Genomic DNA, 26,678 nt, shown 5'->3' with positions numbered 1-26,678 from the left:
ATTCCAGGGCCCCACTTTTCAACTACTTGCAAATATGACTTTATTTTCTTTTACAAATTTCTATAGCAATAAACTGGGTTGATTTTTAAATAAATAAGATGCTGACTTTGTCTGTACATAGTGAAGCAACTATATTGTGCCAAGTGCTGCTCATATAAGACGGTGGTGGCCCACTCTGGCACAGGGGCCCACTGGAGGATTCTCCTGTTCTCCTACGGGCCAGTCCGAGCCTGCGTGTAGTAGTGAAACAGGGTACTCCATACCCCATATTGAATTATTAATATCATATCTACGTTATACTCAGGAAACTATCATATTTATTTTATTCTTGTCTGACCGTTCACATTTTACCCAATATTTTATCAATATTCTATGAGGAATATTAGTCTACTTGGGCCTTAAGGTGCATGAATGTGTAAGCAATTCTGTACACTGTAACATTTTTGTAATATGTTATATAACATGGATGATGACAAAAATGATTTGTAAAACAATAGTTATTGAGAAATGAAAAAGTTAAATTAAACAATTTTTTTAAAGCATGAAGGATGGCACTTTCTTACATTCCATGGTTCCTAAAGAGTATTTATCACCTAAAGGACAACTCCAGCAGTTTTTTTAATTGCCCCCTCTGTTATCAATCAGTAATGAGTGTGTAATGAGTGTATTGAAATACTTATACTGCTGTCTTCTGCCGTTTCCAGTGTTGCACCAATCCTCTCCTGCATCATATGACCACAATTATGACCAGCGGGCTCACACAGCGTTTCTGTGTTGAACAAAGGTCACTTTCTGAATGTAAGAATATGAGCCTCTCAGAGAATTTCATTAATAATGGAACTAGTCAACTTCAATGTAAGATGGCAAGAAACAACTGGAGTCATATGACACAGGAGAGTATCAGAGCAGCGCTGGAAACGGCAGAAGATAGCAACTGGTAGGTAGTTTATTGCGCTCATTCTACACATATTACTGCCTGATAACAAAGGTGGCAATAAAAATAAAACACCAGAGTGGTCCTTAAAAGAATATGGTGTGGAACCTCAAACTAGTGATTATTCTTAACAAAAGTGGTCACAAACATCCCTAATGTCCCCCTTCTGAACCTGACTTTCTAGCAAGCAAAAGGGTTGTGGGGTCCTGGCATGCAGAGTGGGATAATACAACGCTACACGGCCCTGTGAAGCAGTAACATCATTAGAGTGGTTAACGTTTCGCAACGGCTTGGTAAAGTATGCAGCAGCCCTGGGTTAGTGCAAAGAGGGATATTTCATGATAAAATGCAAGTTCTTACTCTTTCACAGCTCTGCAAGCAGGATCACAATGGGGAGGTTTAAACCTGACTTTTTGCTAGAAAGTTGGGTTCTTTAGTAGGACATTAGGGATCGCTGTGGCCACAAAAAATTGAACAAGCTGAGGCTCTCCACTCTTTTCTTAAAAAAAGAAGGGCAGCCCCAGACTTATGATAGCTACTTTTTAAAAGAAAGTTCTCGAGCCAGTATTGACTTAAGTAAAAAGTTTTGAATTGTCGGGTCTATGGACTTCTATACAGATACATTAACATAGACAAACTGGTACCCGTAAAGTATTCGGAAAATGACTGTAACAGGTACTGCAGCTCAATTCAAAGAAGCCCTCCCACTAACTTTTTATGGAGTAAATGTGTGTGTACATGCATGTTATACAGTGTGAGTATATTAATATACTCACCTACAACTGCATCCTCCGGTGTCCAGCACCGTTCTTCTCTTCTTCTGAGTGATGTCACCGCAACTCCAACTAGCCAGCTCACTCTATGCTTTATGTGTGAGCTGAAAGTTGCTGTAACAATGAAAGCCTATAGAGCCTCATTCTAGTACTCCATAGGCTTTTATTGTAAAAGTTACTTCTGGGTCACATAGAACGCAGTGTGACTCTGCCAGTCTGCTGAGTGGTGACGTCAGTAACAAGCAAAGAAGAATGGCGCAGGACACTGGAGAGAGCGGTGGTAGGTGAGTATATTAATACACTCACACTACATTACATGCACATACACACACATTTAATGCATAAAAAAGTTAGTGGGAGTACTTCTTTAATTAAAATATTTATGGATAGGCTTCAATACCTGTTGCAAACTGTGGATATGAGAGGTGCTGTGCTTTTAGTTAAAAAAAGGTTGTCCCTTTTGTTACTCTTGTTAACCCCTTTAATAATGAAAGCTGACTGTAAAGCTTATTGTACACTTCTGACAATCTACTGCAAAACGACAAGTCCTCATTATCTTTCCAACAAACTATTTATCTGTAATATTATGTAATACTGTTGTATCTAGTCATCCAAAGCAACATGTCAGAAATTTCAATATGTTCCTTTCAATAAATTCTCTTGCGAATGAAAAAATATCTGACAGCAAAAGACATGCTGTAATGTGCCATACAATCTGTAGCATGTGGAGATGGATCTTAGTAACACATGCCTGTAAATGATTTTATTCCTCCAGGGGCTATTAGTATCAGCATTTGTCTTGTCTTGATGATGCTGCTGAGAGCTCTTCTTCAAAGAACAGAATCTGGTCCACCAGAAAACACTCACTCGCCCTGGAAACAAGAGTCTCCAGATGCTTCTTCACTTCTTTTTCACTGGTCTTATCTTGACGTGCCTTTTGGAGGTAATTGTAAACTTTTTCAAAGCATTTTTTCCCCATACTTTGTATAGCAGACCTACAAGACAAATGAAAGTAGAACATATTATGATGCTGCATATCAAACAATTTTACACGTTTTATCCCGTGAAAAATACCCAGTTGATATGTGAAAAGTTAAACCATAAACAAGCAAAAAATGGATGTTATTATGGCTATTTTTTTTAATCTCATTAGGTTTGCTTCTTTTGTTCTTTTTGTGTACAAAAGAGAACTATTATACTGTCGGTTTCATTAACACATTAGTAGACACAACTAGAGATGAGCGAACCCGAACTGTAAAGAGAGAGATAATTTTCCACCTCCAAAGTTTGGGTCCCTATTGATTTATATGGGGTTCGGGTTCTGGTTCAAGTTCGGGTACAGTTCTGATACCAGAACTGAACTTTGGACTAAAGTTCGGTCAAACCAGACGAACCCAAACTTACACGCATCCAGTCATCCCTACACACAACACATTAGTAAACCACAGCTCCAGTCAAACCAAAAGTTTGAACGCAGTTAATCTTAATCTCATCTATCCTTCCAAATCAGGCTAAAAGTGTTCTGTTTGTGACTTCAAGCTGAAGTGCACTTGGGTTATGCAGCAGGACAATGATCCAAAACACACCAGAAAGTCCACCTCTGAATGGCTTAAGAAAAACAAAATTAAGACTTTGGAGTGGCCTTGTCAAAGTCCTGACTTTAATCTGATTGAGATGCTGTGGCATGACCTTAAAAATGCGGTTCATTCTCAGTAACCCTCCAATGTGGCTGAATTACAACAATTTTGCAAAGATGAGTGGGACAAAATTCCTCCAGAGTGTTGTAAAAGACTCACTGACAGACATCGCAAACGCTTGATTGCAGTTGTTGCTGCTAAGGGTGGCCCAACCAGTTATTAGGTTTAGGGGGCAATCACTATTTCACACTGGGCCTTGTAGGTTTGGATTTCTTTTTCCCATAATAATAAAGACCTTCATTTAAAAATTGCATTTTTTATTTACTTTACTTTATTTTAAGTGTGAGAAACATGCAAAAGAACCACCACTGTATTTTGCTAATTACTATGTGGGGAGAAAATATTGTGGGCAGTGAAAGCAAGAAGAAGAGGGATAGATGACCGAGCATAGGCTGTGTATGAAAGGGGGATCCACAGTCTCTACCTGCTCTGTGTACTGTAGTTCACAACTAGAAGGAACAAAATTCTGCCCCCACTCTTATGATCTATCTCAATTACAAGAAGCCAACATCTTTTGCATTTAAATGTATTTACAATGTTACTGTTTAGTACATTGGCATTCAAATTGAGATACAATTATTCACTGTTGAATCAAATTAATTAATTGAATCAATAAAAAATGAAATTTAAAATTGAAATTAAAATATTACTTAAAAGGTTATTCTCAAGTTCTTATATTTCTTAATATAGTTAGACAGCATAAAAATAAGCAAGTTTGCATTTGACTTCCTTTTTCTATCTGCTCTCATTCTCCTGCAATGACAGATATTATCTTTTATAGTTTACAACTGGTTTCCATTGAGCTTGGCCTCCAGAGCCAGGCAGGTCGTGAGCAGTAGTTACATTCTGGTAGAAGGGTTAATTCTTAACATAACAGTCAGCTCTCTCCAGCCCATTGATTTCTATTAGTTAGCTGTACACCTCCCTCCTCTTCCTCTCATCTTCTGAAGAGATGCAGTTATAAATCACCAGCCAGCAGCTTTCAGAGCATGTCTGCTAATCCTGGCTTTCTGCTCTCGCTGTCCAGATCCACAGCATGTGCTTTTTCAAATGCCCTGTTATCTCTATAAGTAAATATAGTAATAGCAGTAATAGTCTCCAGAACAAACCACTGATAGCTGAATGTGTTAAGGCCCCATCACACTTAGCGACGCTGCAACGATCCCGACAACGATACGACCTGTCAGGGATCGTTGCTGCGTCGCTATGTGGTCGCTGGTGAGCTGTCAAACAGGCAGGCTCACCAACGATCAGGGGAGCAGCGACATCGTGGAAAGAATCTTTCCACGATGTCCTGCTCCTGGTTACGAGCCTGCTGAAGCAGGAGCAGGCTGGTAACTATGGTAAACATCGGGTTACTAGGGGCACACACGCTCCTAGTAACCCGTTGTTTATCATGGTTACCACTCTGCTACAGTGAGCGTGAGGTTACCGCTCACTCTAGCAGGCTCGTAACCATGATAAACAGCGGGTTACTAAGTGCGCGTGTGCCCCTAGTAACCCGATGTTTACCATAGTTACCAGCCTGATCGTTGCTCCCGCTGGTCACGCACAGCAATGTGTGCTGACCAGCGGGAGAGCAACGACCAAAAAATGGTCCAGGACACTTTGCAGCGATCAGCGACCTCACAGCAGAGTCCTGATCGTTGCAAAGTGTCACACATAGCGACATCGCTGGTGAGGTCGCTGTTGCGTCACCAAAACCGTGACTCAGCAGCGATCTCGCTAGCGATCTCGCTATGTGAGACGGGGGCTTTAGGCTGTGTGCCCACGATGCGTTTTTAATGCGTTTCTGCAGCATTTTGGCAGCTGCAGAAACGCATTAAAACGCATGGTAGAAGGGCAGCAATGTTCCCCAATGATAATCCGCATGTGCTGAATTATTGCGGAAAAAAAAGCAGCACTACCAATTATTTTGCTGAAGTGCTGCGTTTTCGCCGCCATTGACTTGCATTACAACGCGGCAATTCCGCAAGACTGCATCTGTACTTGCGTAATTGGCGCGTTCTAATGTGCGGATGGTACCCGGGTGTAGAGAAGAGGAGAGTCTCATCCACACCCAAGTACCATTAAAAAATCTGTAAAAAAAAGAATAAAATAAAAAATAAATGTATACTTACCTTCCGGCGGCCCGCGCTGCGCTCCTCCTTGCTTCCCGGCACTTCGCGATGGAATGAAGGATCTGCGCTGACGTCAGAGTTATGTGACAGGTCACGCGACGCTGACGTCGGCAGGTCTTTCAATCCACCGCTGTCGGCAAGGGAGAACGGAGTGTAAAGCAGGACACCGGGGGCCATCGGAGGGTAAGTATACATTTATTTTTTATTTTTAACCACTCTCTCAGGTCACACTATATAAATCCATGCCGTTTGCATAGATTTATATAGTGTGACCTAGTTGTCACAAGCACTTTCCAAGTGATGCTAATTCGCTTGGAAAGCGCTTGTCAATCCGCATGCGGAAATGGCAGTGAATAACGCTCCATTTCCACATGTCCCTGGCAGGAAAACGCATGTACAATCCGCGTGCGTTTTTTCTGCCAGGGAGATGCAGAAACGCTCAGGAAAAAATCCTGAGCATTTCTGCATCGTGTGCACATAGCCTTACAGAAGAAATTGTGATGAGCTTTAGGCTATGTGCCCACGTAGCAGATTTGATGCAGAGCGTTTTTGCCTCTCTCTGGTAGAAAAAAACGCATGCAGATTTACATACGTTTTTTCTGCCAGAGAGAAGCGTTTTTTCAGCGTTTTTACATGCGTTTTTGCATGCGTTTTTTCAAGCAGTTTTCCAAGCGATTTTGAGCATCACTTGGAAAAGTGCTTGACAAGTTGGTCACACAATATAAATCCATGCAACTGGCATGGATTTATAATGTGTGAACAACTGATGCTTTAAATGCAGCATCTATAGTAAAAAAAAAAGAATTAAAACGTTAAAAATAAAAAAAAACCTGTATACTCACCTCTCCGGTCTCCTCCAGTCTGCTCCCGGACCGCGTCCCCTCTCCTTGGCGTCCCGCGATGTACTGTCAGGACCTGCGGTGACGTCATTTAGTCAGCTAATGGTCACGCGACCATCACCTGACCGCCGACGTCAGCGGTCGCGTGACCATCAGGTGACTAAATGACGTCACCGCAGGTCCTGACAGTACATCGCGGGACGCCAAGGAGAGAGGACGTGGCCGGGAGCAGACTGGAGGAGACCGGAGAGCAGACTGGGGGCCGCCGGAGAGGTGAATATACAGGTTTTGTTTATTTTTACCTTTTTTATTTCTTTTTTTCACCGCGTGGTAGCCGGGATGAAGAGGAGTTGTAGTCTCCTCTTCATCCCGGGTACCACACGCACCGCGATTACGCTGCAAATTCGCGGCCATTGAATTTAATTGAAACGCAGCAAATCCACATATACCTGCGGGTTTGCTTTGTTTCAATGTTCCTCAATGTTCCTCAACGCAATGCGAATTCGGCGTGCAAATTAGCGCATCATGTGCACAGCACATCCGAACTCACATTGCTTTGCATGGCAGACTGTTTTACAAGCGTTTTCGCAGCCGTAAAAACGCTACAAAAATGCTACGTGGGCACTTAACCTTGTAGTTCTACTAAGACTACAGTACTACTATTCACCAAAGCTGTCACTCAAGGAGGAGAACCCGCCCTGCCAGAAACCCTGAATTAAAGTAAATAGGGAGAAATGCATTGCTTGAAATGCTCAAGAGACAACTTGAGAATACCATTTTGAAAAGGTGCATATAGTATCCCATGCAGATGTAGACCTTCTTAAACCATCACACCAGAAAAATATCACAATGCAGAATGTTGAGTCTTACGACTCTTAAATAGGGATGAGCAGACCCGTGGATGTTCGGGTTCATTGGGTTTGACCAAACTTTAGTTCAAAGTTTGGTTCCGGTACCAGAACTGTACCCGAACTTGAACCCGAACCCCATAGAAGTCAATGGGGATCCAAACTTTGGTGCTGTAAAATGGTCATTGTAAGGTCTAGTGGGGTCTCTCTCTCCAAACACTAAAACGGACTTTCGGGAGAAGTCTGTGTTCGGAATTCAGTTCGGGTTCACTCATCTCTACTCTTAATTAGAGATGAGCGGTGTTCGACTAGAACTGTTCGCCAATCTCAAATTCAAGCTGTTTTGGGCGGTGTTCGAGTTGTTCGACGAACCCGAACGATTTGCAAAAAATTCGGCTGTTCGAGGTTATGTTCGATAACTGTTCGTGCACCAAAAGCGTGTCCTGCATGTCTGGCGCTATTTAGAGCACCAATCATGCAGGGATTGTCTGCCACTCACTGTAATGCCACAGCCATGGTGGTTGTGGCATTACAGTGATTGCCCAAATCGATGGGAACAGTGCCAACAGTGAAACATGAAAAGCCGGCAATTCAGCAGCGGCATACACCGGTACCCGACAATTTAGAACCGAAAGAATAGAGCTTCACACATAGATTAGATAGATATAAACATGTCAGCCACATATATACGAAGTACAGTGAAAGTGCTGCTTACTGTACTTGTCATTTAGCGTAAAGGATTTATCAAAAAAAATAATAGTGTTTTCATGCACCGTCTCTTTAAAAAAGCCGGCCGGCAATTCAGCATCTGTACCCAACAATTTAGAATAGAAGGAATAGAGAATCACACATAGATTAGATAGATAGAAACATGTCAGTCACATATGTATGAAGTACAGTGACAGTATTGCTTACTGTACTTGTCATTTAGTGTAAAGGATTTATTAAAAAAAATAATAGTGTTTTCATGCACCGTCTCTTTAAGAAAGCCGGCCGGCATTTCAGCATCTGTACCCGACAATTTATAACAGACAGAATAGAGCTTCACACATAGATTAGATAGATAGAAACATGTCAGTCACATATATATGAAGTACAGTGATAGTGTTGGTTACTGTACTTGTCATTTAGTATTAAAATAAAGGATTTATTATTAAAAAAATTGTCGTGGGGTTCCCCTTAATTTTAGGCTCTAGCGGAGGTTAAGCAGACAGCTGGGGCAGATGTTTGAAGCCTGGGAAGGGGGTAATACCCACGGAGCTTCCCAGGCTACTAATATCAGCCCCCAGCTGAATACATAGCCTTTACTAGCTATTAAAATGGGGGACCCCCCAAAAAAATGACATGGGGTCCCCCCTAATTTAATAGCTAGCAAAGGCTAGGCAGACAGCTGGGGGCTGATATTAATAGCCCAGGAAGGGAGCCATGAATATTGGCCCCATCCCAGGCTAGAAACACCAGCCGTCAGCCGCCCCAGAAATGGCGCATTCATAGGATGCGCCAATTCTGGCACTTAGCCTCGCTCTTCCACGCTGCCCTGGTGCGGTGGCAGGGGGTAATAGGGCTGGGGTTGATGTCAGCTTATAATGCCAGCTGACATCAAGCCCAGGTTAGTAATGGAGAGGCGTCTATAAGACACCCCCATTACTAACCCCATAGTCAAAGTTAAAAAAAACACAAACACCCAGAATAAAGTCCTTTAATTGAAATAAAGACACAATTCTTTATTGTTCTAAATTAAACCATACTTACCGTCACGCCCATTCCAGCTGAAGCCAACGATCTCCTGTAATAAAAATAAAATAATAAAGCAACCTCATCCTTACCTTTCCATGGTTCCCACGACAGCTTCAGCTCTGCTACATCGAGATGACAGGCTGGACCGCAGCAGAACGCCGCCATCCAGCCTGTCATCCCGCAGAGACTGAGAAGAGCAGGCATGCTTGCGCTCCACATTGTCTCTCTGTGACGGCATAAAGATGAGCCGAGGTCATGTCCAATGAACTCGGCTCACCTCATGCACGTCACTTACAGCGTGGGAGAATTCTCACGCTGAAGCGCTGAGTGCAGGAGAATTTTCCCACGCTGTCAGTGAGGTGCATGAGGTGAGCTGAGTTCATTGGACATGAGCTCACCTCATGCACGTCACTGACAGCGTGGGAGAATTCTCCTGCACTCAGCACTTCAGCGTGAGAATTTTCCCACGCTGTCAGTGACGTGCATGAGGTGAGCCGAGTTCATTGGACATGACCTCGGCTCATCTGGATGCCGTCACAGCGAGACACTGAGGAGCGCAAGCATGCCTGCGCTTCTCAGTGTCTGCGGGATGACAGGCTGGATGGCAGCGTTCTGCTGCGGTCCAGCCTGTCATCTCGATGTAGCAGAGCTGAAGCTGTCGTGGGAACCATGGAAAGGTAAGGATGAGGTTGGTTTATTATTTTTCTTTTATTGCAGGAGATCGTTGGCTTCAGCTGGAATGGGCGTGATGGTAAGTATAGTTTAATTTAGAACAATAAAGAATTGTGTGTTTATTTCAATTAAAGGACTTTATTCTGGGTGTTGTGTTTTTTTTAAATACTTTACTAGAAATTCATGGCGGTCATGTCTAATACTGGCGTGACCCCATGAATTTTGGGCTTGGGGCCAGCTGATAATACCAAGCTGGCCCTAACCCCTTTATTACCCAGTGAGCCACCGCACCAGGGCCCTGGATGAGTTGGGTACAGCGCCAGAAGATGGCGCTTCTATGAACGCGCCATTTTCCGGGGTGGCTGCGGACTGCAATTTGCAGCGGGGGGGGCCCAGAAAGCTTGGGCCTCCCTGCGCTGCAGATTCCAGCCCCCAGCTGCCTAGTTGTACCTGGCTGGACACAAATATAGTGCGAAGCCCCACGTATTTTTTTTTTAATTATTTCATGAAATAATTAAGAAAAAAAGGGCTTCCCTATATTGATGTGTCCGGCCAGGTACAAATAGGCAGCTGTTGGTTGGGGGCAGCCCGTTCCTGCCTGCTGCACCTGACTGGACAGGTCCCGTGCCCAGGGCGTCAAGCTATGAGTTATGTGGCAGTCCTTACTGATGTTATTAAAGTTCGTTGTGTCGACTACGCCACCCGTTGTGATGCGGTCACTGTGGCCGCCGCTGCTGCAGGGTCCGCTGAGGCTGATGGTGGGTGCGCAGCTTGGTGGGATAACCCCCAACGGGAGGGGTATAGCCTCAGAGGGGACAGGCGCAGAGGATGGGGGTTGTGGTGGTGCGGTGCAGCCGGTAATGATGACAGACTCGGGTAGTGCAGTTAAGGGTCTTTACTTACTGCAGATGTTCCTGGTCACTCTAGCTCCAAGTGACCTCCCGAGCCGTGCTGCGTCCACCAGGTCCTGGATCCGGCCAACCCCCAAACAAGTCCGGAGCGTGGCCCTGAGCTCTCCCTCTGTCCTTCCTTCAGCCGTCCCCACCAGTGATTCACCTAAATCCAGCTCCCTCGGGCCTTCTGTTGGGCAACCTTTGGCCTCAGGTTCCCTGACCCTCCATGTGGTGTGCCTTCAGGGTGAATGTAGTGGGTGACCGTGACAGACTCTGCCCACGGTCTCCGGTCTCTGGCTGGGGAATGTCTTTACCCCCACCAGCTTGGGTTCCGGTACCCTTCTGCTGACTCCTCACCCGGTGTTCTTATTTGGGTTCTTGGGTCCCTTCTTTGTCCCCCTCTGGGTCTCCTTCTTTACTCCACTCTCTCTCCAGGGCTGTTGTTTCTTTCTGCAGGCTTGTCCTCTGCATCTGACTTACTCTCTGCGTCTGACCCTGATCCTAGTTGGTGCCCTCCTTATATTTCCCTCTATGTGTGAGCTCAGGTGACCAGCACCCAATGAGCTCCTACCACTACCCAGACTGCTCCCCCTATCTGCCCCTACACTACATGGGATGTTCCTCCCCCCTCCCACTCCAGCCAGGAACAGGCTCGGTCGCACCTGCACATTTCTAAGTGGGAGTGCCGTCGGCCTGCTCCTCTGGAATGGGATGTATGTAGTGCATGCAGTCTATCTGAGCTCAGTTCCACACTCCATCCTTACCCGGGAGTGGAATATCACACCTCTGGGTTGAGGTGCAATACCCCTGTAGCAGCCGAATCCTCAGGGTGCTACACAAGCATGCCTGCGCTTCTCAGTGTCTGCGGGATGACAGGCTGGATGGCGGCGTTCTGCTGCGGTCCAGCCTGTCATCTCGATGTAGCAGAGCTGGAGCCGTCGTGGGAACCATGGAAAGGTAAGGATGATGTTGCTTTATTATTTTTCTTTTATTGCAGGAGATCGTTGGCTTCAGCTGGAATGGGCGTGACGGTAAGTATGGTTTAATTTAGAACAATAAAGAATTGTGTGTTTATTTCAATTAAAGGACTTTATTCTGGGTGTTTGTGTTTTCTTTTAACTTTGACTATGGGGTTAGTAATGGGGGTGTCTTATAGACGCCTCTCCATTACTAACCTGGGCTTGATGTCAGCTGGCATTATAAGCTGACATCAACCCCAGCCCTATTACCCCCTGCCACCGCTACAGGGCAGTGGGAAGAGCGAGGCTAAGTGCCAGAATTGGCGCATCCTATGAATGCGCCATTTCTGGGGCGGCTGACGGCTGGTGTTTCTAGCCTGGGAGGGGGCCAATATTCATGGCTTCCTTCCTGGGCTATTAATATCAGCCCCCAGCTGTCTGCCTAGCCTTTGCTAGCTATTAAATTAGGGGGGACCCCACGTCATTTTTTTGGGGGGTCCCCCATTTTAATAGCTAGTAAAGGCTATGTATTCAGCTGGGGGCTCATATTAGTAGCCTGGGAAGCTCCGTGGGTATTACCCCCTTCCCAGGCTTCAAACATCTGCCCCAGCTGTCTGCTTAACCTCCGCTAGAGACTAAAATTAAGGGGAACCCCACGCCAATTTTTTTTAATAATAAATCCTTTATTTTAATACTAAATGACAAGTACAGTAACCAACACTATCACTGTACTTCATATATATGTGACTGACATGTTTCTATCTATCTAATCTATGTGTGAAGCTCTATTCTTTCTATTCTAAATTGTCGGGTACAGATGCTGAATTGCCGGCCGGCTTTTTTAAAGAGACAGTGCATGAAAACACTATTATATTTTTTAATAAATCCTTTACACTAAATGACAAGTACAGTAAGCAACACTGTCACTGTACTTCATATATATGTGACTGACATGTTTCTATCTATCTAATCTATGTGTGAAGCTCTATTCCTTCTTTTCTAAATTGTCGGGTACCGGTGTATGCCGCTGCTGAATTGCCGGCCGGCTTTTTTAAAGAAAGCGTCTTCTGAGCAGTTTGTCAGCTTTTGGACACCTTTGAAGGTGTTTTCTATGTGTTTCTATGTGTTTTTGTTTGCCTGCCATTGGTTTTAACGGTGTTCGACGGTGTTCTAAGGTGTTCGACGAACAGTTCGACGAACAGTTCCTCGAACATCCCGGTGTTCGACGAACCGAACCGAACCCGAACACTACGGGGGTGGCTCAACACTACTCTTAATACAACAAAAGTCATTGAATTTCTGTAGTTTGGTCTTAAGTTACACATTTCTGTATCAGGATATCTTTCTGATGTTGATTTTTTTATTTTACGAAAGGCTACATCTGTAAATGAAATGAACACATCTCAGTCTTGGATCTGTGCCAGCTATGCATGAACAAAAGTTTTAGAGTTGTAGAGATGGTGAGGCTTGAATTATGTTTTAGTAATGGAGACATATAAAATGAGGGCAGCAGGATGACAAGAAACTAATGTATATGACGCGCCCCCTGGGCCATATTCTTTAGGGGGAATATCCGGAGCCGGATCAGATGGGAGTTGTAGTCTTCCGAGTGGCTGTGACCCGGTCCGTGCCCAGGGTGTCAAACTCAGTTGTATGTGGCAGTCCTACAGATGTTAATAAGTTCTTAATGTCGACTACGCCACCCGTTGTATTGCGGTCACTATGGCCGCCGCTGCAGCAGGGTCCGCTGAGGCTGATGGTGTAGGTGCAGCTTTTGATGGTATAACCCCCAACGGGTGGGGTATAGCCTCAGGGGGTCAGGTGCAGAGGATGGGGGTTGTGGTGGTGCAGCATAGATGTTAAAGGAAGACAGAGTCGGGTTATGCAGTTAAGGGTATTTACTCACTGCTGATGTTCCGGTCACTCCAGCTTCAAGTGACCTCCCGAGCCGTGCTGCATCCACCAGGTCCTGGATCCAGCCAACCCCCAAGCGAGTCCGGAGCGTGACCCTGAGCTCTCCTTCTGTCCTTTCTCTGGCCGTCCCCACTAGTGATCCACCCAGGTCCAGCTCCCTCGGGCCTTCTGTTGGGAGACCCTTGGCCTTGGGTTCCCTGACCCTCCACGTGGTATGCCTTCGGGGTGGATGTGGTGGGTGGCCGTGGCAGACGCTGCCCACGGCCTCCGGTCTCTGGCTGGGGTGTGTTTTTGCCCCCACCAGCTTGGGTTCCGGTACCCTGATGCCGACTCTTCACCCGTGGATTGGATTTGGGGTCTCAAGAGTCCTCTCTTCTGTTTCCCCCTCTGGGTCTCTCTTGCTTTCTCCTCTCTCTCTCTCTGGGGCTGCTCTGCTCCTCTGCTTCTTACTCTGACAGACTGACCTGCCTGCAAAGACTGACTGACCCTGTTCTTTGATGGTGCCCACCTTATATACACCCTCTATGTGTGAGCTCAGGTGACCAGCACCCAATGAGCTCCTATCTTTACCCAGGCTGCTCCCCCTATCTGCCCCTACACTACTTGGGATGTACCACCCCCCTCCCACTCCAGCCAGGAACAGACTCGGTCGTACCTGCACATTTCTAAGTGGGAGTACCGTCGGCCTGCTCCTCGGAAATGGGATGTGTGTAGTGCATGCAGCCTACCGAGCTCAGTTCCACACTCCATCCTTACCCGGGAGTGGAATATCACACCTCTGGGTTGAGGTGCAATACCCCTGTAGCAGCCGAATCCTCAGGGTGCTACATTCCCCCCTGGTAAATCACAGCACGTCCTCGGGCTGTAAGACATAACATCAAAAAAAAAAATTTTTGCATAAACATATAAAACATATAAAACATTATATATATATATATCAATATAAAACATTCTCGTCGCCTCTGGCTCCTCCTCCGGTCACTGTGCAACGTGTGACCGGGTAAAGTGCGACAGTCTCTCTGGAAAACTGGTTTTCCTATAAAACCGGTAGGGGGCGCTTTAGGACGCGCAACTATATACAAGGATATGGCCGCTCTCAGTCCTCGGCCAGGTATTAGGGAGGAATGACCGCTCTCAGTCCTCGGTCAGTGGGATTTAGGGAAATACGGGTAACAGTTCACACATGCTGGTCCCAACGGGGACTATATTAGCAACAGCAACAGTTTCAGTTTCAGTTTCAGTTCACGGTTTCAGTTTCAGTTTCAGTTTCAGTTTCAGTTCACGGTGCCCCGACTGGCAACTATATACAGCTTCTGCTTCGCTGTCCTTAGCGACGGCGTCCTCCTGCTCTTGCTTTATGGTTACCTTTGGCTTCAGACCCGTCCGGGTCCTCTCCCAGATGCGGCACTCTTGGTCTTATGGGCGCGGTGGTGGTGGCGCCCGGGTTGCCCGGGCCTTGCGGCCAGGCCTGGGGTATCTGGAAGGTAAAGGGCACCGTAAGGACGGCGGCGCCCTGGGCTACTTGGCCCTGCGACCAGGCCGGGGGCTCCGCGGAGGTAGGAGGCGCTGTTGGTATTGCGGCGCCCGGGGGTACTAGGCCTTGCGACCAGGCTGGTGGTACTTCCTGCTTGGTCACGCTCGGGGTCGAGGCGTGTGACGTCACAGGGGTCGCGGCTCCCGTTTGAGGCCTAGTCTGCGGCGGTGACGTTGCAGCGACGGGCACGGCAGGATAGACTTCGGGCTCTGCGACGGGGAGCTGGGGCAGGTACGCGGTTTCCCGGTCTGGGGTATAGACGTCCCCTTTACCTTCCTCCACTCGATCGGCTCCCTTCTCGGCGCCGTCTCCGGCCTTCCGTCCTCCCGCGCCATCCTCAGAGGCGGTCTGTCTCCTCGTCTCGGGTGGCGTGCTCCGCTCACAGGTCTCGGTCTGCTGGGCCATCTCACGGCTCCACTCCGCCAACGTCTCTCGCTGCACCCGGGCCATCCTCCTTGCGAGGCCCTCCAGAGCGGTCTGTGCACACTCCCGGTCTCGGGGGAGCTGTGCTAGGACCTCCACTAGGCCTAGTGGGGTCGTTGTTTCCAGCAGGCTCCTGACCAACGGGTCGGTGCTGCTCTGCTCTCCTACAGTCGTCTCCAGCAGGCTCCTGGCCAGCGGGCCGGTGCTGCTCTGCTTTCTCGCCATCTCCGGGTAAGCTCCTCCGATATTCTTCTCCAGGCTTCTTGCCTCCGGGTGCGCTCGCTCTAGACTGCTCCAGGCGGCACCCATCTTTGTTCTCTCCTTTCGTCTCCTCCCACCTCGAGGGCGGTCCCGGGGCCATTTGGTGACTGTCAGCTCCAGGGGCGGTTCTTTCACGCTGACAGACACCTCTAGCATCACAGTCTCTGTTGGTGGGGGCGGTTTCCACTTTTGGCGCCATTTTCGGTCCTGGCCCACGATGGGAGGTGGCCTCTTGCCACCCTCTGGCACGCCCATAATGGCGTCCGCTCTTCCAAGGCGGGAAACCTTTGGAAATGGCGGGAATCGCTTCCCAGTGGCGGGAAACTCTGCAGATGGCGGGAAAACGCGGTTAATGGCGGACAACCGGCTGGAATCGACTGGTGATGGGGTCCGATGGCGGGGACCCTCCGGAACCGGCAGGAGACTTCTTTTTGAGGTAAACTCATTCTTTTCTTCAGGCACGCAGTACCCGGTTGTTGTGGGCACGTAATCCTGCCGACTACGCCAAAGTTGACGCGCCCCCTGGGCCATATTCTTTAGGGGGAATATCCGGAGCCGGATCAGATGGGAGTTGTAGTCTTCCGAGTGGCTGTGACCCGGTCCGTGCCGAGGGTGTCAAACTCAGTTGTATGTGGCAGTCCTACAGATGTTAATAAGTTCTTAATGTCGACTACGCCACCCGTTGTATTGCGGTCACTATGGCCGCCGCTGCAGCAGGGTCCGCTGAGGCTGATGGTGTAGGTGCAGCTTTTGATGGTATAACCCCCAACGGGTGGGGTATAGCCTCAGGGGGTCAGGTGCAGAGGATGGGGGTTGTGGTGGTGCAGCATAGATGTTAAAGGAAGACAGAGTCGGGTTATGCAGTTAAGGGTATTTACTCACTGCTGATGTTCCGGTCACTCCAGCTTCAAGTGACCTCCCGAGCCGTGCTGCATCCACCAGGTCCTGGATCCAGCCAACCCCCAAGCGAGTCCGGAGCGTGACCCTGAGCTCTCCTTCTGTCCTTTCTCTGGCCGTCCCCACTAGTGATCCACCCAGGTCCAGCTCCCTCGGGCCTTCTGTTGGGAGACCCTTGGCCTTGGGTTCCCTGACCCTCCACGTGGTATGCCTTCGGGGTGGATGTGGTGGGTGGCCGTGGCAGACGCTGCCCACGGCCTCCGGTCTCTGGCTGGGGTGTGTTTTTGCCCCCACCAGCTTGGGTTCCGGTACCCTGATGCCGACTCTTCACCCGTGGATTGGATTTGGGGTCTCAGAGTCCTCTCTTCTGTTTCCCCCTCTGGGTCTCTCTTGCTTTCTCCTCTCTCTCTCTCTGGGGCTGCTCTGCTCCTCTGCTTCTTACTCTGACAGACTGACCTGCCTGCAAAGACTGACTGACCCTGTTCTTTGATGGTGCCCACCTTATATACACCCTCTATGTGTGAGCTCAGGTGACCAGCACCCAATGAGCTCCTATCTTTACCCAGGCTGCTCCCCCTATCTGCCCCTACACTACTTGGGATGTACCACCCCCCTCCCACTCCAGCCAGGAACAGACTCGGTCGTACCTGCACATTTCTAAGTGGGAGTACCGTCGGCCTGCTCCTCGGAAATGGGATGTGTGTAGTGCATGCAGCCTACCGAGCTCAGTTCCACACTCCATCCTTACCCGGGAGTGGAATATCACACCTCTGGGTTGAGGTGCAATACCCCTGTAGCAGCCGAATCCTCAGGGTGCTACATATACACAAGCAAAACATAATATAGCATCTATAAATTGTTCATGCTAGTACTTATATAAGAAGTAGTTTCATTGACATTTGGCAGAGCTCACCGGGCAAAGCCCTTAAGAATTCTCGTCCTGCCCTAAGCATACCTTAGGCAAATTATGTTCTCTTTCAGTAAGTAACTACCGTCACTAAACAAGCCAAGAACAGTTGGCAGCTAAGATGGATTTGATGTACTAGAGAGTTAAAAGGTAAATGCAGATCACCAACCCTATAAAAAAAATTATGCATGTAATGTCCAGAATCATCAAGATATTTAATTCCCCAAGGACATAAAGAAACAGATTGTACTTAGATAATGAGCATATGCTATGGACTACAAAGACATGAAATTAGACAGCAGAGGATGCAAGGACAACTAATCATTTCTGTCGGTAAGGAAAATCATCATGGTTTAACAAATGCTTCTACATATCTAACATACAGCATAAATGATTAATTATGTAAAAATAAAGCAATAAATTCAATTTAAAGGGATTGTCCACTACTTAGACAACTTTTTATGAATCCCTATATTTCCTTCCCCCCAATAGAATAAGAATAATCAGTGCTGGCTTCACTCTCCTCTCCTTCAGATAAACCAAGACATGCAGAGGAAGTGAAAGCTGCTGCTGCTCTCTTTCTTCCCCTGGATGTCAATTAAGCCCATAGGAGAGAGTGAAGCCAGAAATGATTTGCCGCAGGGATCGCATGACATAACAATGTCACATGAGCCCCGGGAGAGCCAGTGCCGACACTGCTGAAAAGCGCCGGCTCCAGGGGTGAGTATAAGTGTAGTTATTTTATTGGGGGGAAACATAAGGATTCAGAAGGGGTTGTCTGAGAAGAGAACAAACCCTTTAAGCAAATAAAACATTCAATAGGCACACTGCAATAAACAGAAGCAAAAATATCACTATCACTATTATTATTACTACTATTAATATTAGTTATAGTGATATTTTTGCATTCATTTATCGGAGTGTGCCTATGCATAGTGTTTTTATTGTATGTGTTTATTTGTTTGATATTAGTCACAGTGTAAATGTGCAACAAAAATTTAACTTTAATACTACATGTGTGCCGGCCCTTGTATTTTTTTTTACATTCTCTTTAAATCACTTTAGCAAAGAACAGATATTTAGGTCATCTCAAATAGATAATTTCATAGAGCAGACATGGGCAAAGTGCGGCCTGCTGGTCACTTGTGGCCCATTGGCTGTTCTGGTGCAGCCTGCAGACCCTCCGCTCAGTGTCTCACTTTTCCTGGTGTCCGTATCCTCGGGATACGATACAGATACCAGTGACATCAATGATGGAACAGGGAGCTGATGGCTTCCTCTTCCATCATTGGGCCTGTGCATCTGAGAGCGCAGTAGGCGTGATGACGTCACTACATCGCAGCTGTGCCTCAGTGCACAGCACAGACTGGAGCTGTGGGTGATCGGGGTGAAGTATTATTTTTAAGTTTTTTACATCTTACTGCCCATGGGGAATACATACACTAAATGTCCCTTGTGATGATGCTAAACAATTAAGGATAGCACTTGAAACATAAAATATATCACCAAAAACCGGGAAAGGTGACAAATTCCCAGGAAAAAAGAAGTGAATGCGAAGATCCAAGAACAATATATATATTTATTAAATTCATATTAAATACATATATAAATAAGATAAAAGCATTAAAACAAAGGTGCCTCATAGAACAGGAACTGGGGTAAGTGCTTAATGGTTGGTATAATAAAGCCACACAAGCAATAAGTGCAAGACATGACAATGGTGCCTGTTAGTCAATACAGGAAACTCAATTTCTCATAAACCATGCATGTAATGTGGAATATAAGTGCAGCACAAAGTGGTACAATAAAAAATGGAGATAGTATTATCTGAAACAATGGAGTTCCTATCAGCTGCAGAGCTAATATGGTAGTCACCATGTCCCTCCACCCCATTTCTACTCACTTCTTTTTTCCTGGGATTTAGTCACCTTCCCCAGTTTATGGTGATACACTTACTGCTCATGGGGGCTGTGCGTTATACTGTGCATGAGAGCTGTGTGTAGGACATCATATTGCGCATGGGGGCTGTGTGGGGGACAAAAGTTCAAATCACCAGCCTTTTGCTCCATTAACAATAAAACAATTTAAATAAAACAACAAACTCATATTTGGAATCGCTGCATTCATAAAAGTCTGATCTTTCAAAATATAAAATAAATTAATCCGATTGATAAACGGCGTAATGAGAAAAAAATCAAAATGCCAAAATGCGTTTTTTATGCAATGACAGGCAATCAAACATTGTACCTCAAAATGGTATCAATAAAAACATTATCTCAAGCCACAAAAAATAAGCCCTCACCCGGCACCAGATCCCAAAAAGGAGAATGTTACAAGTCTTGAACAAAGGCGACAAAAGCAAAAAAATATTTTTTTTTCAAGTTTTCGAATACTCGTTTGATATCTGCATACTCGTACTGACCTGGACAATCATGTTACCATGACAGTTTTACCATATAGTGAACATGGTAAATAAAAAAAACAAAAAAATTGTGAAACTGCACTTCGTTTTTTGCAATTTCATCACAATTGTAATTTTTTTCCCGTTTTCCAGTACACTATATGGTAGAATGAATGGTGTCATTCAAAAGTACAACTGATCCCACAAAAAACAAGCCCTCATATGACTATATTGACGGAAAAATAAAAAAGATATCGCTCTTGGAAGAAAGGGAGAAAAAAAGTAAAACGAAAATAGCCAAGTCATGAAGGGGGTAATGTCACATTTGGATAGTATAAAAGAAGATACAGAACGCTTGCTGGAAATGTTTCTAAAGGCATGATGGTCTTAAGCAAAGAAATACACCACAAATTAATATACATCTGTCTTACATGATCCATTCCTGGTTCAGTGTATCACAAAACTGGTGCATTGAAGAAGTGGAAGTATTGCCTATAACAAGAAATCAAATTTCATTTGCGAAAGTAACTCTCAAGATGAAATCAAGAATCTGATTGTTAGCTATGGGTTACAATTCCAGTTTTCATTGGCACTAGTTTTGATACATCTAAAAAGTTGTAACTAGAGTTGATGAAAAAGACTCACAGGACCCTAGTTAGGGGTCAGTGGCCGCTCGACCAGCAAACAATTAGCATCCCATTATCGGCCATTGGCATGACGTTGCATCGCGATGTTTGTAAGATGTTGTGGGTTCTTAATTAACACAAGATGCATCGAGATTCAAAGTGCTCAGGTCTGGCAACCACAAACTACTAAAGTGGCCACTGGAATCTTTTTGCTCTACTCTAGTTGTAACTATTTCTTCTCTACTAAAGCAGAGTATTGAAGTCATCATTCCTGGAAGCTTGTACGGGTGCCTAGTTGGACCAAAAACCTACGCGTTTCGGAACCTGAGGACGGTTTCCTTCATCAGGGTAGCTAACCGTCCTCAGTTTCCGAAATGCGTAGGTTTTTGGTCCAACTAGGCACCCGTACAAGCTTGTACCACGTGACTGTCATGTGACAGTATTCCCTGCAGGTCCACCTGACCTGCCTCTACCATACGCTCAGGAGAAGCTCCCTGAGTGTTGAGTCACCGGCCGGGACTCCACTCTCGCTTCCTCCCCTCTTTCTACACAGACTGCTCCCCTCTGAGCGTCTGCAACTATCAGCCTAGGGACTACATCCTCCAGTAACACAGCACGGCACCCTGCAACCATTCTAACCGGTATCGTTGAAAACATGCCCGGACCTGCAAGTACAGACCTGTAAGTACAAACGCTCAATCGGCGCGACGCAGCGGGGCACCTTCTTACTACCTGGCACGCGGCACTCTGGGACCGAAGCCGCGGACATCCTTCTGCCATCTACACCGCTACTCCTGCCGCGCTCTGCCGTCAGCTGCATATTGCAGGAATCATCGTGACCCGCTACACGCCGACTCTGTGTATTGACTCAACGTCCTTGTGAGCATCACTGCTCTCTTTTCCCCACGGTATAGACTTTGGACCTTGCCTCTATCACCCACATTTCTCCTATTTTACATTCCAGCACCTCACGTCGTGAGGTGACCAGTTTCTAAGTGACCAGTACACGTTACCAATTTTCAATCTGAGGCACTTAGGAGACAGCCAATACTCCTGTAAAGGCACGTCACAATCCAAAAGACCCTTACCAGCCTCCTATATAACATAGCTACACAAAAGAGGTAAATAGTCCATAGAGCCAGTAAATCACATTGGCAAACCCTAATTAAGATTCCCCCACGGTACCCACTCTGTATTGATTATTCCGTTCAGGTCTTCATTGGACCACTCCATACCTATGTGGACATCTACCTCCAACAGAGAGACTTAGGATTAATAATACCAGGTACATATCGAGTCCAGTGAACTTACTTTGAACCACCTTATACTTCCTAAAAATAGACTCTGTACTCCTTTAACTTTTCTTGTGTCTCTCTCTTTAAGATTGATCCTTTTACTAATTAACAACCAAAACATATGTCTGAGCCAGCTGTTCCACTTCTGTAAAGACCACATCTACTTCCCTATCCCACCAGGACATCCACATACCTATCTTGGGACAACTTAGCAGGTATAAATACTTATTCTTATTGACGATCACCAATTCGCTTTCTAATTCCGAAACTTTATACACCTCTTTTCAGAGTGAACAATCCCCCTGGCTCACCCACAACCTTCTTGGACTCCTCTGATTCACTTCTCCTCCTCGCCATCAGGAAAATCACCCTGATCTAGAAGCCAATTCTTAGTGGATCCGCTTTGAGAAGGTCCACAGAGGACCACCAGCCTTTTACCACTACTACTAAACCCTATACCTAATATAAATTACTCCCATTTTACTTTATTTTACAATCAGGTTTTAATCAATTTTATCAATAAAGAATTTTATTTTATACCTTTCACTCCATCTGATATTAATTTTATGCCTGGATCCAGCGCTAGTTAATTTTAATCTAATGCCATAATCAGGGAATAAAATCAGCTGAAATATAAGACAGAGCAACTATTAAAATGGAAAGTTGAAAGTGACTGTAGTGGAAATGTAACCATATCAGGCCAATAATTAATATATGGATATACTTAGATGTAAATCATACAAATTATGCTGGTTCTTAATATTAGGGTTTCACAGTGTTATTTTTCTAAACATTCAGAGCAGTTGGGAAGATTATCCGCTTTCCTTTAAAGTCACTTTCAAAGCCAGTAATTAAGCGGTGACCTCAGAGGCAAATGTTGATTTAATATGCACATGGAAATTACAATTCTGACAGCTAATCAGTGCCAAGAGACGCCCAGGCTCAACAGCAGCCAGCAGCAAAGCAGGTGTTATAAATATAAACATCTGCCATATTGGTCGTAGAAGTGACATTTAGGCTAGCAAGACCTTGCCCTGCTAAAATGCAGATGGTGCTTAAGGGTTGTAGGCAATCTGTATGTCTATTATGTTTAAAAAAGGTAATAATTATAATAATAATAATAATAAGTAATACATATACTAATTATTTTCAAAACTACTTTTGAACAAAAAGTTTTTACTGAAATGTGATTAGCATTCATATATTTGTAAATACATCATTACAGATTCATTTGCCAAGACCATGGTGGCTTGTGATTGGGAGTGGCAACCAAACTCCACCTTAGAGGAACTCCTATCTCTCACTGCTGCCAATCCACTTTTCCCATTCTATGCAAAATATAAAACCAACATTTTTCAGAACAGCGAAGTCATTTAAGACAGACAGGTTAGAAGTGTTCAGCAACCTATACAAGATTATACAAATTGGGCATCTTAAATAGGTTTATTAAATCTGCAATAGAGTAGGGAATGTTATAAAATAAATAAGCATTATTTACCCTTTGCTCTAACGCTGTTCCTGCACCACTTCTCTGGTTGTAACCATAAGTATCAGAAGTAATAATGTATTTTCCATTAGTCACCTCCCTAGAACCGTTTGTGAGGTAGTGAGGGGGATCATATACAAGGGACGTTACGTGTCCCCCCAGGATGTGCATAGAAACATACTGAAACCACTGGAGAGCATTGTAATTACAATCACAGCTGTGGTTACAATGCAAAGTAAAAGAGAGTGTGGACTTAGTCCAGCTATTTGACCAAGTCAGACTTAGGAAAACCTGACATGGGCTTTTATTTTTGGAGAGCTCTGTAGGATGGTAGTGGGATGGATCTCTCCCTCAACTCTGGGTTTTGGGAGTGGCCCATGTCCACGTTTCCCATTTAAACTTTCGGGTAGGGGTTGGGTGTGTCAGTATTGGTTTTGCAAGCAGCAGAACAGGAGCTCTGTGTAGGTCAGGGCTGTGTGAGACTGAACACAAATCAGGAGCAGAGAAAGCAAAGCCATTGCCACATCCACGAGTTACACGATGGTGCAGTCGCAACAGACTGATACGGACTGTTAAGAACAATCTGACTGCGAACCGGAGGATAACGTTTGAGTTTATTTTCGTAAGTTCCCACCATAAAGACATTTAAGCTGAACTCTCTTGGGTCACTGCTTCATTATCGCACTCACGTGAGAAAGCTGCTGCCTTACATATGGTGGAGAATAGGGGCAGTGTGAACTAAGGCATACCCAAACGAGATCTGCATGTCAGTGATCAAAAATTACTTCCAGAAAATTGTAGCATATTAAAATGTATTACATACATGCAAATAGTATATATAGTAGTATGCCACTAATGTAGCAGGACTCTGAGCAGATGTCGAGACAAATCGTCATGAGGAATACATACGCAAAAAGAAGAAAAAAAACGACGCTCAAATGTCCCCAATGACAGCCAAATTACAAAATTTTATTAGAAAAAAAACAGGAGTGGGGGAGGGGGATGGACATACACACATGTAAAAAGCAGAGACATGCATCCAAGAAAAATACAATTGTCAGATATCACAATGATGATTGTACATGATTAAATAATGCACAATGGACTGTGACGGACGATCCGGCTGCGAACCGGAGGATAACGTTTGAGTTTATTTTTGTAAGTTGCCAAAATAAAGACATTTAAGTTGAACTATCTTGGGTCACTGCCTCATTACTGCACTGTCGTGAAAGAAGCTGCCTTACACCCTTCACCATGGCCCATTTAACGTTTTTTCGTTTTTGTTTTTTTCTCCCCTTCATCCAAGAGCCATAACTTTTTTATTTTTCCGTCACTATAGCCATATGAGGGCTTAGTTTTTGCAGGATGAGTTGCACTTTTCAATGATACCATTGCTTTTATCATACTAAACCGGATACTAAATACTAAATATCATACTAAAAACTGGAAACAAAAATTCCAACTGGTGTGAAAATGAAAAATAGTGCAATTCCACAATTGTTTTTTGGGTTTTTTATTTACCATGTTCACTATATAGTAAAACTGACCTGACAGTATGTATCCCCAGGTCAGTATGAGTATGCAGATACCAAACTTGTATAGTTTATTTTCTATTTGAGTGGTGGAAAAAAATTCCAAAATTTGTATGAAAATTTTTTTTTGCCTATGTCGCCATTTTCCTAGACATGTAGCATTTTAGTTTATCGGGAGCTGGGGCTGGGTGATGGCTTATTTTTTGTGCCCTGAGCTGATGTTTTTATTAATACCATTTTGTGATAGATACTATGTTTTTATCGCCTCTTATTACATTTTATTACAATGTTGCGGTGGCCAAAAAACCTTAATTCTGGCGTTGTGATTTTTTTTCGTTATACTGTTTTATTTTTTAATACATCGGATATTTCTGAACGTGGCGATACCAAATATGTGTATTATTTTTAATTGTTTTATTTTTGAAGGAGCAAAAGGGGGTGGTTTGAACTTTTGTGTGTGTGTTTTTTTAAACTTTTTACTGTCTTCAATAGTCCCCTTAGGAGACCTGAAGCTGTGATCATTTGATCTCTTGTGCTATAGACAGCAGGGCTTCAGCACTGCTATGTATAGTAAAAGTCACACTCTCCTATGAATGCCGACCACGAGCCGGCATTCACAGGAGATTCACAATGACAGGCACCAGGGTCTTCTGCAGACCCCAGGATATCATGACAACCCATCAGTGCCCCTGATCACAAAATAGCAGCGCTGATGGGCAGGATTTGTGACGCGCTTCTGGCTGGCATGTGTTAAATCCCGTTGTCAGAGATTGACAGCTGTATTTAACTTGTTAACAGACGTAGGTGGAGCTCCAATCCACCCGCGGCTGTTAAAGGCACATGACAGCTGATTAAATGAGCTGTCAAGTGTGGGGAAAGATGCGGGCTCAATGCCAGGGAGACCCCTTCATATGTTATGAAGAGGTTAAGGACTGCGTTTGACTGCAGCGGACAGTAATGACGAACTGCCATCAAATTTTCTCCTTGTAAATAAAGTTGTATGGTTTCATGTTCTCTAGACAATATTGGAAGTTACCTCTATCTATACATTTTATGTTCCTGTGTAAGGAAGATCTGAATATCAAAAAAAAATTCCAGCTGTCGATGTAAATTATGTATGAATAGTTCCTATTAGGGAGGAAGAGGTGCAAGTTGAACCCCTGGACTAAAGAACTGCAACAGGGATCCTGAACATTGCTAGAAACGTCTAGTACCCTGTTTCCCCAAAAGTAAGACCAACCCTAAAAAAAGCCCTAGCATGATTTTTAATGGATTTTGGAGGATGCTCGAAATATAAGCCAGTGTCAGGGAAGCTATACATGTAAAATAGTGAAATAAATTGGCAGTAGAATGCAGGAGGGCAAATAGACCCTTCACCAAGAAACCAGACACCCCCAAAAGAATCACTCTCAAAAGACCTCACGAGACTAAAAACAATAGGGGTTGGCAAGTGCCAGTCGGGTAACCTGCTATCATCACTCCACATTAAATTAGGGCATGGTGGCTGCTTCTGGGTTACCTGGGGGAGCCAACCGCTACACATGGAAGAGAGCAGCTAGAAAGCTAAGGGACCTGACAGCACGTAATGCGCCTGTGACAGCAGGACTACCCAATCTGTGTGTGAGAGCCTGGCACTGGCCAACCCTTAATGTTTTGGGTCTCATGGAATCTTTTGAGTGCTATTATTTTGGAAGTGTCTGCTTTTCTTGGTGAAGGATCTACCCACCATTTACTACAATACAATACCGTATGTAAACAGATGAAAAAAAAACATACCATGCTGGTATTTTAACTAGAGATGAGCGTTGTTCTACTCGAACTGTTCGCCAATCTCAAATTCGAGCTGTTTTGGGCGGTGTTCGAGCCGGTCGGCGAACACGAACAATTTGAGAAAAATTTGGCTGTTCGAGGTTATGTTCGATAACTGTTC

At 45.1% G+C, this 26,678-nt stretch overlaps 1 protein-coding gene across 3 annotated transcripts in view; it reads right to left on the bottom strand.

Moving 5' to 3' along the window:
- Nucleotides 1–2,024: 2,024 nt before the first annotated feature.
- NEK11 (NIMA related kinase 11) overlaps nt 2,025–26,678 on the bottom strand; it is a 405,201-nt gene continuing 380,547 nt past the window's right edge. Inside the window, exon 14 of one of the 3 annotated variants that reach the window (XM_073678086.1) lies at nt 2,025–2,702. In XM_073678086.1, coding sequence (XP_073534187.1) covers nt 2,495–2,702 — 208 coding nt within the window. In that variant the 3' untranslated portion in view covers nt 2,025–2,494. The remainder of the gene's footprint in view (nt 2,703–26,678) is intronic. The other 2 variants (XM_073678085.1, XM_073678084.1) reach the window with 2 other exon arrangements.

This window comes from Phyllobates terribilis, unplaced genomic scaffold, assembly GCF_046119375.1.
Source record: "Phyllobates terribilis strain yellow unplaced genomic scaffold, ASM4611937v1 Scaffold_4__5_contigs__length_816908805, whole genome shotgun sequence".
Lineage (NCBI taxonomy): Eukaryota > Metazoa > Chordata > Amphibia > Anura > Dendrobatidae > Phyllobates > Phyllobates terribilis.
The sequence above is the reverse complement of the archived record's forward strand: the minus strand, read 5'-3'. Positions and strand labels throughout refer to the sequence as shown.